At 47.7% G+C, this 12,290-nt stretch overlaps 1 protein-coding gene across 4 annotated transcripts in view; it reads right to left on the bottom strand.

The window, feature by feature from the left end:
* Nucleotides 1-2,993, bottom strand: part of LOC146198126 (band 4.1-like protein 4) — a 116,175-nt gene extending 113,182 nt beyond the window's left edge. For 3 of the 4 annotated variants that reach the window (XM_084593448.1, XM_084593447.1, XM_084593450.1), the window contains exon 1: nucleotides 2,334-2,992. In XM_084593448.1, the coding sequence (XP_084449574.1) occupies nucleotides 2,334-2,420 (87 nt within the window). In that variant the 5' untranslated portion in view covers nucleotides 2,421-2,992. Of the gene's footprint in view, nucleotides 1-2,333 lie in introns of all 4 variants that reach the window. The other variant, XM_084593449.1, reaches the window with a different exon arrangement.
* Between the last annotated feature and the right edge of the window lie 9,297 nt (nucleotides 2,994-12,290).

A 12,290-nucleotide genomic window follows, 5' to 3' on the forward strand; every position in this document is an offset into this window, starting at 1 on the left:
TCCGTGGTTCTTTGAAATAAGCGAAGAAAATGGAGGCTACATGCATATGGGGTGAGCAGTTCAAGTTATAGAAAGTTTAGTACAACGCTTCCCGCTAACCGTAAACTGCTTGAGCGCGGACTAGAGGAGTGCGCCCAACATGGCAACCTAGGCATTCGCAGAACTGCATCCGTGCAATATTAGAACTCCCTGTTGCATGACCCAGCGTACAGATGACCTTATAGGTGGCATCTTCGAGCTGAGCTTCTGAGCCGAACGCTTAGTATACTTGTCGCCGACTCTCCCTAGTGGTGCTGTTACAGTCCTTCAATCATTAAAGGGGTTTGGCAGTGTGGTTACCTTCGGCTGTCGAGAACAAATTATATCGCCAATTTTAGCCTTACAGCCCCAGTTTGCCTCTGCTTATTTCGTGTTACGAAAACAAATTCTTAACATATCTCGCCAACTTCGCTAACAGGAGGCATACCTGAATCATATGCAAATGGGGATCGACTCGTGCTGCTTCTTGTGCACCATGCTTATCGTTTCTTTATATATTCCATAACTTCATATCTTCTAAACTCTACTTTTTGTGCACATCGTCCACATTCTTCTCGAGCTATAATTACGGCCAACTTGTCCAGAATTCTGCTGTGCTAAGTTATCGGGCATTTAGCATAATTTCCAAGAATACTAGCGATCAGTTTTTCAAAGCAATTCACCAGAAGCAAAAGAAGGCGCCTTGTTTGAAAGGCAAGCTCGCCAAGAGCGAGCAGGAAGACCTTTCTTCGCCAAACAACGGAGCGCGCGAGCGTGCCTATAGCGCAGTACGGCACTGGTGATTTATCGCTCACCGTATCCTGCATCTATAATGCGCAATTTGCACCTTCGATCAGGGAGGCTGGAGTGCTGGGGCACCGTGCGCGCGCGAAGGAGGTGACGATTAGAGCGACGCCCGAGCAGCAGACAGCACGGACAATGGGCACGCCACATGGATCACGCGTGATTAGAGCTAAGCACGAGGAGAACATATACCCGAGAAATATGGTGACGTCATAACAGGGTGCTCACAGGACAGCGGCGACGTGACATCGCAATACCCAGCGCTGTGCTGAGATGCTATTTGAAGCAGTAAAAATTGAAAACTGGTTTATATATAGGAAAGGAAAGAAGCCGTATCTGTCACTTTTCCGTAGACACTTGAGCCGCGCCGTAAGGGAAGGGAGGAAGTCAAAGTAGAAATAGAGAAAGAGGTGCCATACAGGAGAGTTTCGGAGTAATTTCGACCACCTGGGGATCATTAACGTGCATGCACTCACATCGCACGGACACCTCTCCGTTACGCCTCAATCGAAACGCAGCCGAATGCGGTCGGGTTCGAACACGGGTGCTCCGGTTCAGTAGCCGGGCCTCTTAACCAGTGAGCCACCGAGGCGGGGTTTTTTCGCTTGTGAGCAAATTACAAGACAGTCCCCCTTCTCGTTTATAGACCCGCTTACTGCCTAAAATGGCGAAGGCAGTTTTTGCGCATGCAGCGTGCGGTGTTATTTAATTAAGTAGTCAATAACAACAAAAAAGAGCACAGGTTTAACGGGCAATTGAGCCTCGTTAAAGGTTTACCTATCCATATGCAATAATTGGTTACCACGCGAAGATATGCATGCATGCCCTGTGGGCAACAGGTTAAAAAAAAAGAAAAATGATTACACATGCGCTGGACCTGTGTTCTCGCTGGCCATTAAGTGTATATGCTGCCTGTCGCTCATTAATGTTTTCTTTTTGTTCCTTACGCTGTTGCACTCACATCTTTCTTACCGCATCAGACGGCCCAACCACGTTCTGACGACTGCTTCAGGTAACCCAAAAAACGGTCTTGGAAACCACCACCCCGATTATTCAATAATTTCTATATATGCTGCGGACAAGGCCACGAACGAAGCGTTGTTCCGGTTTTCGCACAGCTGATACCAAAAGGTGCCGAAAACAATACGGTTGTGCAGCGACTGAGAATTAAAATGTGAACACTATAATTTAAATATAAAGGGAGATAATTAGAGAGGAATGACACGATAACTCATATGTTGATAATGCAATGCAGAACCGTCTACTGATCTATTTTAGAATGTAACGAACTTTCTGTAAGCTGCTTAATAGCGGCGTGCTATTTCAGTCTCCCAGAACGGTTCACATAAATTTTCACGGTGACGCAACTTTACACGCTCCGCACTGAGAAAGAAGGAACAACAATGCTTGTGTCTCAATCACCTCAGTAGAAGTTTGACAGGTCCACAGAGCGTCAATAATATTGGTGGCCCCGCTCGCAAGTATGATGCGCGTGGCTCACGCTGTCTCACCTGGATCTCCTGGATGAGCTCGGTTTCGTCCAGGAGGACCACCTTGCAGTGGAAGGTCTTGGGCTTTTCGCCGAAACAGCACCTCATGATGAAACACGGACGCTGCGCTCACAGTGGGCTGGTCACTCGCCGGCTCCGGCTAAAAACAGGATCTTGGCACGGCGGCGGTCGCGTTGGCACCGAAAAGCAGATTCCCCCGGGCAGAACCCCGGCAAGAATGCGACAACGCCTCCTCGAACGGGCTATCTTCTTGCACGGACCCAGCGGCGAAATCCAAGCTCAAGGCAGCGGCAGCAGCAGCGGAAGCCGCGGAGCCGTCAACGCTTCTTCTGGCATGATTTCGCGGCGCTTGCTCCGAGAAGCAGCAAAGAATCCAAGAGCGAGAAAAGAAGCAACGACCGACGGAGACAATCAGCCGCTCAGCGAACCTGTTGCACACCTTTCCTGAAGTGGTGCGGTGGTGCCTTTGCACTGAGCGGCGTGCCGGGAGCGACAAGTCTTCTCCGCGTTCGCTCTCTCTCAAAGGCCCTCCGCTCGCCTCGTGTTTCTACTTTTTACCGGCGGAACGTACAAAGGCTGAGAAAGGCTGCCATACCTGTTTTCAGAAGCGCCGCGCACAGATTGAGGGCTTATAGACGTATGTTAAACGTACTTGCTCTTGAGGCAACTATGGATTCATAGACAAACGCTAGAGACATTTTTCTCCCTTCAACGTTAAAGCCCCTCTGCGTTTGTGGCGCCATCAAGTAGCATGTTTAAAAAGCCTAAAAAACAAACAAGAAAAGTTGTTCAAATGTTTTTTGCTAGTGTTTTTGACCGTTAATTTGCTTCAAATGTAGCCAAATATTATTGCATAAATTGATTAAGAGGACACGTGATTCGGCCGACCTGTTATCAGCATAGAGTTAATACAAAGTCTTTGTATTAACTCTATGGTTATCAGGATTAATGTATGTGTTTCGTTATGGCCCCCAAGATCACCCCGCACGTTTTTTTTACAAAACGACGATCTCGGAGGTCATAATTCTTTATGACCTCCGAGATTACCTTTGTGCGCGCGTTTAGTAACCTTGGAGGCCATAATTTTGTATATATGTTTCGCATTGATGCCCCCACGCGGCAGCACTTGCTTTAACTGTTGAAAAGCGGGCAAATCGAATAGCGTCTCTGGCGTCCACCGGTTGAGAGGCTTGGCAGAATTAATTAAATTAGCGAAAGTGGAGCAATTTTATCTTATCACATTTAGGAAAATTCTCTACGTCTAATAGTGACCGCATGACATATTCGAGAAGAACGTTTCCGGATCGTTCAGGTGAGGACTAAAGTAGACTGTACACAGGATGTCCAACATTCTTCGCGCGTTTAGTTCAGCATGACAGCTGCGGTATGTCGTGCTCCATTTCTTACGTCTGCACAGCTGCACAACAGCGCGGCGTATTCAGTCGATACGGCGGACGTCGCTGTGGATCCACGGCTAAAGTTGCTCCAACGTATGATCGTTCATCGGCATGTCATGCGGCTTACTACTCGCCCCGCAAAGTACACACGAGTTACATGCTTGTTCACAACTTTCGAGGACCGAACTGCAAGAGTGGGAGAAGGAGAAGATCACATAGTCTTACATACAAATCACTGGTACCAGGTTTAACGCAAATGACGGCAGCAAGCGACGCGACGTACGCCAACAGAGATATAGTAGATATATAGGAATCTTGCACGATAGGTAGCTGAAAGCGCAGCACTCGATCGTGGAGCAGGCCGGGCAAATAAAACCAAAGCGATAGTTTACTGTGCAGTCGTGGGTTGTAACAGCCGAACGCAGACAAGCGCAAAAGCTGAAGTCCGGACAAGACGAGTGCGGGTCAACCAAAGGTACGCTTCCACGAATGCGACAAGACCAAAGAGCGATCAGAACGTCGCAGATGGCTTGCACGTATCAACTGACGTGGCATTCAAAGCAGTCTGGACAGATAGCAAGTGTGTGCACGTTGTTTCGTGTCAGGTACGTCGCACTGGTCAATGCAACGATGGGGCCCAACCAGGATTGCAGTCATCGAAAAGTTTACACGGTTGACCTGCAAAATGAACACGTGAAGCTAGAATGGTGAGCTCCTGCAGCATTTCGTGCATAAACAGGCTGCGAAAAAAATAAACAAATTGACCAGTGCGACGTACGGGCTGCCTTACATCGATAATCGTTTATGTACCTGACACGAAATGATGTGCGCACACTTGGTATTTGTCCGGACTTCTGTGAATGCCACGTCTGGTGATGCGTGCAAGCCACTCTCGCCTGCGAGGTTCCAATTGCTCTTTGGTCCTAATTGTCGCATTCGTGCAAGTGTACCTTTGGTATTTTGAAAGCAAAGTGCCTATGGAAAGACCCACAGTCTTCTAATACGGACTTGAGCTTTTGCGCTTTAGTCTGCGTTAGGCTGTTACAGCCCACGACCGCACAGTAAACCACCGCTTTGGCACTATTTGCGCGGCCCGCTCCGCGGTCGACTGCTGCATTGTACAGGAATATGGCGGGATACCCAAAAATACCCAGGATGAGCTTTCAGCGTTCGTGCAAGCTCGCTCAGTGCCTTAGTTCGCTTCACTCTTTCGTTAAGAGTTGTCATTTATCGAATTGATCTGCTCCAACCTCACCAACCTTTACCAACCTAGCTCACATTTCACAGCGCAGAACGCCCACCCGTACTTGGTACTCCCGTGAGAAACGTACGTATTATGCTAGTTCATCTTTAAGATTTTTATATTATATCTCACAGCCATGCCAGAAGTCTTCGCGATGACGCGATAGCGCAAGCTACCAGCCAACATATAAAGTTCCGCTTTAACCGAGCCGTATGAATGTGCCTGCGTGGCCTAGGAATAACGTGAATGCAAGGGTCTTGGCAGGCTGATTCTGATATATCACCCTCCCATATGAAAGGAGAGGACCGATTTGGCAGCCCCTTCCAAACGTATAGTCTGGAAGCTTTACGTCCAGCTGTCAGTTGCCAGCTACCACCTCCCAGGTAACGAAAACGTTACGGACGAACGCTCGAGCATGATCCGCAAGCATAATCCATTAAAGGCCTGGTCTAGACTGCAGCCATGAAATTAGGAGACGCCTGCTTCTGGGAAAGAGAGCCATGGCTAGCCTTGACCGCCTAGTGAAGAGCAAAGACATTACACTGCCAACCAAGATCCGTATAACTCGTGCTATGGTCTTTCCAGTTGTGATGTATGGATGCGAGAGTTGGACTGTGAAGAAGGCTGACCGCCGAAGAAAGACCGCGGAGACTATTGAGAGTTCCTTGGACGGCCTCAAATCAGTCGATATTGTCGACCACAAACCCTGACTGTTCATTGGAGGCTCAAATTCTAAAGTTAAGGCTCAGCTACTTTGGTCATCTGATGAGAAGAGAGGAGTCGCTGGAGAAAGATTTGATGTTGGGAAAGGTTGAGGGTCACAGGAGAAGGGGTAGGCAGCGAACGCGATGGTTAGATGGCATCCTCGAGGCGCTGCAGATGAAGTTATGTGATGTCAGGAAGATAGTGAGAGACCGGGAAGCGTGGCGTGTTAGGGTCCATAGGGTCACGAAGAGTCACTGAACGAATGAACTGAACTGATATGTAGAAGAGAATGATGGAAGGCGGAGACGGAGGGCGGACTCCGCCTTCTCCCCTTCTCCCACTAGATGGTCTAGTGGGAGCTCGCGGAACCCGGTTTCAGAACCCTTTCATTGAGCGTGCAAGAATAAATGGGCCCTCATCCGCTGCTCTCGGAGATTAGGCCCTGGGCCTCCTTAATCCAGCGCTGGTCAGGGCCGGATAAAATGCGGGCCCTTTGCTATAGTGTGAGAGTGATGCATTAGTTTGGCAGCACACAGAACCCGGCCGTAGCCATTAACTCTCAGACAAGAAGGCAGCAAATAAACTTAAAGGACTAGTAAGGAATTCGGTCACTCTGTCATGGCTTATTTTCTTCTCCAAAACTGGAGAAAAGGAGTGATGGAACTATTTGAGAGAAGCAAGGCGGTGGTGATGGCAGAGGTAGAGAATGGTTTTCCTTTTTATCTCGTCTATTGTTCCCGCTAATTTTTTACATGTTGCCCATCGCCAAAACCGAGGAAACCATGAAAAAAAATTACGAGGGTTCAACGCTGCTGAACCAAATATTGAGAGAAAGCATTAGCTGCGGGTGACCGAGCGTTCTTTTTCTTCTCTTTTTCGTCTTCCTCAGCCCACATATAAGGTGGTGGTAGAAACATTTATTGCCAATATTACAGAGGGTGGGGGCGTTGCCCCCTACATGGCATTTGAGAGCCCCCTCCATGTACAGAGGGCCCTCTTACAAAGCAAAAGAAAGCGCTCTGAGGGCTATCCGAGCGAGAGCGCATGTAATTATCTTGCGCTGGTCCTTATAGGAGGTACTGGTGAGTAGCTTCTCCCAGTAATCTAGGGCCGCCTCCGGTGAAGGAGGATGAGGGAATTAGAGGCAGGTAATATGTGTAGAAAGTCGCCAGGTTTGCCACGGAGCTTGCAGAAAGAAGAAACCTGGTCAGGAAAGCGGGCGTGGAGAAGGATGGGGTATGGGGCTGTGCGCGTTTGTAGCTTGCGCCAATGGGCAGCTTGTGTTATTGTAAGATTCGGGGCTGGGAGTGCGTAAGTCCTCCTATTTTCGCGGTGGTAGGTAAGGATGTCACGAAAGGACAGCAGGCACTCCCCGGCATCTGAGGAAGACTGTTCCTCCCCAGCCTGGAAAGTGAGACCTCGGGCCAGGGAGTGAGCCTCCTCATTACCGGGAAGGCCCGCATGCGCGGGTGTCCAAATGAGGGTGACAGATTGTCGGGGTTGCCAAAAACGCAAAAGGCGGTGGGTGTTGGATGACACTAAACCATTGGCAAAGTTTAGGATAGCTGTGTTGGAATCCGAAATTATTTTCGCAGCGGGTGTGGATCATGGCTAGCGCAATGGCTGCCTCCTCAGCCTCGGTTGTAGAATCGGTGAGAATTGAGCAAGCAGAGAGAAGTTTTGCATGCTTGTTAGTAACTGCTAGTACCTTACGATGGGTGTTTGCATAGGTGGCTGCATCTACATATGTTACACTGGGGTCATATTGTCTGTGTAAGGCTTGCGCCCTGGTTGTTCTACGTTTCCCATCCCGTTATGGGTTCATGTTTTTGGGAAGGGGGGTACCAAAATTTTGGAGCGAATTGCAGGAGGTAATGGTGTGCCTTTAGATGACAGTCCTATATGTGTAGAGAAGAGAGCAGTGCGCGACCTGCTGATGTATGCGAAAGGCGGGCCGTCTGGGCTGTCAGCGTGGCTTCACGGAGTTCTTCATACGTATTATGGACCCTAAGTTTGAGTAAGCGGAGTGTTGAGGTGCTGGGGGGAAGGCGCAGGGCTGTTTTTGTACAACGGCGGAGCAAAGCGTTCACTCAATCACGTTCCTTGCTAGTGAGGGGTAAGTATGGAAGAGCGTATGCGACTTTGCTGGTAACGTATGCTTGTGTGAGGCGAAGTGTATTTCTTTCATGAAGGCCTATTTTCCGAGGTGCTACACGACGGATGAGGCGTTTGATGAGCATGAGTCTGGATTGCTTTGATTACATCTCCATGTGCTCCATGGGAGTAGTATTCTGATTTGAGTTACTACGGGAATCGGCTGTGTTCCGAGTGTCAGAGTGATAGGTGGGCTATCAATAGTGTGGATTTGGGTCGGTAAAGGAAGAGTTGAGATTTAGACGGTGAGCATGATAGGCCTCTCTCCTTCACATATAAAGCCCCGCTTTAACCAAGCCGTATGATTGTGCCTTAGTGGCCTCTAGGGGTAACGTGAATGCCAGGGTCCTAGCAGGCTGATTCTGACATAACCGTTCCATGTGAAACGAGAGACCCAAGTTGGAAGCTCCTGCCAGCCCACGTGGGGTGTGAAGTCACAGTGTCACGTGGGTAAGACGTGGCTACCGGCCTCGCTACGCTGAAGGCTCGAAACCTAGAGTAGTAATACTTTCGCAATAAAACTCATCCAATCCCTAAGAAGTGCATATCACCGTCAAGAAAGGCACCTCCCGGAGTGATGGGGAATTCCTGTCATTGAAACGCGCAGAGACCCAGGCGGGGACTCTACATTTTTGTTGTGGTTTTCTCTCTTTTCCTGCTAGTAGTTCCGTTATTTGTGCTTCCATATATGAAACAGGACAGAGTAAATGGGTCCCCTCCTCCGACCCTTGGAAATGAGGCTCCTGGACTGCAGCTTCCTTAAACCCATCTTAATCCAGCGCTGACTTCACTCAGCAGCAGCTGCGCAGAGGCCACGCCCCGCTCGCTTGATAGCCATGACACTTGATACTGCAGCCTCCTTAGACCCATCTTAATCCAGCGCTGACGTCACTCAGCAGCAGCTGCGCAGAAGCCACGCCCCGCTCGCTTGATAGCCATGACACTTGATAGTCATGACCTCCCGACATCCCATCTCTCCATCCCCTGGACGTCAAGAGGGCCGCCACGACGTAGGCCGGCATAACCCGCGTCCAGTATCCTTGCTCCAAGAATACCCCAAATACCTCATCATCATCATCGGCAACGCAGCTCCGCCACAGCCGTCTCCTCCCCGCCGGTGCTGCCTGATTAGAGACTTTTAGTTCAGCGCTACCGCTTACCGCTGCCGCCTATCGCTACCGCTTACCGCTACCGCTTACCGTCTATCGCTACCGCTTACCACTACCGCCTATCGCTACCGCGCGAGCGTCAGTACGCATGCGCAGATCACCCCGATAGCGACAGATGGCGCCACATTCCCGTCAAATTTCGGCGGACGCTGCACGCGAGGACCAATCAGGGGCTTTAACTGCAACAGCCCTCGACATTGCTTCGCCGATGGATACAAAGTGACAAAGTGACCGTTTTAACGGCAGCAGCCGTCATGAATGATCTAGGAGAGACGCCTCGTGAACGTCTTCGGTTCAGTGGCGAAGACGAGAGGCCGAATCCGATCATCCAGTGACGTAGCTCGCTGAGAGGCTGCCGCACAGAGACGAAGAGCGGCGGGTCGGGCGAAACATGCCCCTTTCCTTTATTTTTTACTTAGGTTTTTATGTATATATGCTGTAAATTACAACTATACTATATTAACGGCGTATACCAATTTGCACAACGTACGTGCGTTGCATGCGAAAGGAACTTCAAAGGCACTGGCATGCGATCCAATTCAGTTGTCGTCTCACAATGGTTAGCGAAATGGTGCCCAGAGTTCCGTACGGACGTACGGGTATTTATGCTGCCTTTTTGTTGTTGTTTTGCGCCAAGGTGAGATTCGGACAGATTTCAGTCAGGCGAGATATACGAACCACGGGCTCGCGCCCGTGGTTCGTGACAGGCAAAGCGGTTCACGACTGGTAGTCCGGCCCAGTTGCTCTGAACCGTATTTTGTGAATAAAGGCACGGATTTCGAATACGTAATCCAGCCCATTCTTGTAATGCGGCACAGTATCACAGAATTGTGGAAGAACTCGCAGGACTTGCCCCGCCGGGGTGGTGCAGTGGTAAGACGCCCGACCACTGTGCCGGAGTACCCGGGTTCGATCCCGACAGCGGCGGCTGCGCTTCGATGGAGGCGAAACGAAGAGGCGTCCATGTGGTGTGCGATGCGTACGGTAAAGATCCCCAGGTGGTCGAAATTACTTAGTAGCCCTCCTCTACGGCTCCTCTTTATCTCTTTCCGCTTTCACTCCCGCCTTCCTAACCTTTCCCTTACGGCGCGGCCGGTTCAGGCGTCTACAGAAACAAGTGTGACAGATACAGCTCCTTTTCCTTCCTGTGAACCAATTATTATTTATTTATCGCAGGACTTTGAAGTTACCGGCGCATTGATGGAAACTAAGTAGCAGAAACGGCCGGGAAGAGGGGATTGAACGGGGGGGGGGGCCTACAACACCAACACCATGCATCTGTCTTTAAAAATTGTTCTGTAGGTACTACTGCTTTTTCTTGATTTAATGTATTTGGTCGATGTACAATGTACTATATAATGCATAATTACTATAACAAAATTGAGCAACCACGAAGTCTTTTTCTCGAGTTCAAGAAGATTCGCAGTTATTGTCGTCATCATTTCGAGGATAAAGAGCTTGTGCCGGTGTTGTATATGTATGTTTGCTTGCTAGACAATCAGAATGTCATTCAAGTGGCCGGAGAGCCGGCATTCATTTAATTGCATCATGAGCACTTGGGCATTAGAAGCATGCCAACTACAGAAAAGATGGGAGGGTGGGGGCAGGGAGGGTCACTATTTCTGTGTAGTTTATCGCAGTGTTGGGCATGAAGTCTGGGAGTTTTCTTGCTTTTAGTCGGGCTGATGTTCTTGCTGTATAAAATTAGCTATCAGGTTCAACTATCACAAATAAAGCTATTTAATGACATGTCTATATTAGAGGATTATCGACAAAATGCATTTTTTATTTGCGGTTTGTTTTCACATCTCATTGCTTGTTTTCTTTGAGATCGATTGATCTCTCGACCTCAGCCTCACAATCTGAATTGGAGATGAGGTTGGATGAGGGCTAGTGGATGCTGCCCGCTGGAATTGTGAGATGAGGTCGACTGAGGAGACATTAACCTCAACTGCTGATTTTGAGGCTGAGTGAGGTCGCCAAAATATTTTGGAATTTAAGGTAAGGTCGAGAGATCGCTTGCCTCTTCTAATAATAATAATAATAATAATAATAATAATAATAATAATAATAATAATAATAATAATAATAATAATAATAATAATAATAATAATAATAATAATAATAATAATAATATTTATTATTATTATTATTATTATTATTATTATTATTATTATTATTATTATTATTATTATTATTATTATTATTATTATTATTATTGGTTCATAGGAAAGGAAAGGCGCAGTATCTATCACACTTGTTCTGTGGATACCGAACCGTGCGTAGAGGGAGGGAGGAAGGTGGGAGTGAAAGTGGAAATAGAGAAAAAGGAGACCACCTGGGGATCTTTAACGTGCACTAACATCGCACAGCGTACGGACGCCTCTTCGTTTCGCCTCCATCGAAACGCAGCCGCCGGCGGCCGAGATCGAACCCGGGAACTCCGGCATAAAATCATGAAAAATTAAAAATGTCCGGCCTTCAAGAGTCGCCATAAAACTGCTTCTGTGCGCAGTACCCATGAAGCGTTGGCTACAGTGCACCATGTACACGCGAACAAAGGTGTGGCGCAGCCCCGATAAGCTGAAAAATAAAGCCGCACGGAATTCCTATATTTCGAGAATTCCGCGTCTGTTAAACTTGGCGCAGGTGTGCTTAGCGCGCAGGGTGGTCTCAAGTTCCGTCAAAACGTCCACTGTCCACTGTGTGCTGAAATCGTAAGCTCGTAATCTGATGCTGAAGCTAAAATAATGAGCAGCTTTTGCCGTGGATTCACTGCTGAGTTATATTGTTGCAACTCTACAATATATTTATATATATATATATATATATATATATATATATATACAGGGTCTTGAATATTTGGGGGCTGGGATTTAAAAAATTCCTATGCAAAATCTACTAACCCATTCGAGCTGAAATAATGTTCACAAAGTAGCAAAATATCGTCTACGTTATCTGATAAGCAATTCAACATCGGTACTTGCCTAGATTTTCCGAAATCGAGAAAAAACTGCTCTCGGTGGCGTGCACAATTTTCGCAGAAGAGAGTCGAAAAGCTATTTTAACATGATGCGTCATCTGTCGAGCAGTGAGACAAGCTCCATATATATATATATATATATATATATATATATATATATATATATATATATATATATATATATATATATATATATATATATATATATATATAATTTTTTTTCTATTGTTTTTTTTTTTTTTTTTCTGCATTCTCCAGTCTCCAGCTGCCAGCTCTGGCAGGCTGGCAGTTCTCTGTTTGCAACAA

This window comes from Amblyomma maculatum, chromosome 2 (genome assembly GCF_055883805.1).
Source record: "Amblyomma maculatum isolate TAMU_Amacu chromosome 2, ASM5588380v1, whole genome shotgun sequence".
Classification (NCBI taxonomy): domain Eukaryota; kingdom Metazoa; phylum Arthropoda; class Arachnida; order Ixodida; family Ixodidae; genus Amblyomma; species Amblyomma maculatum.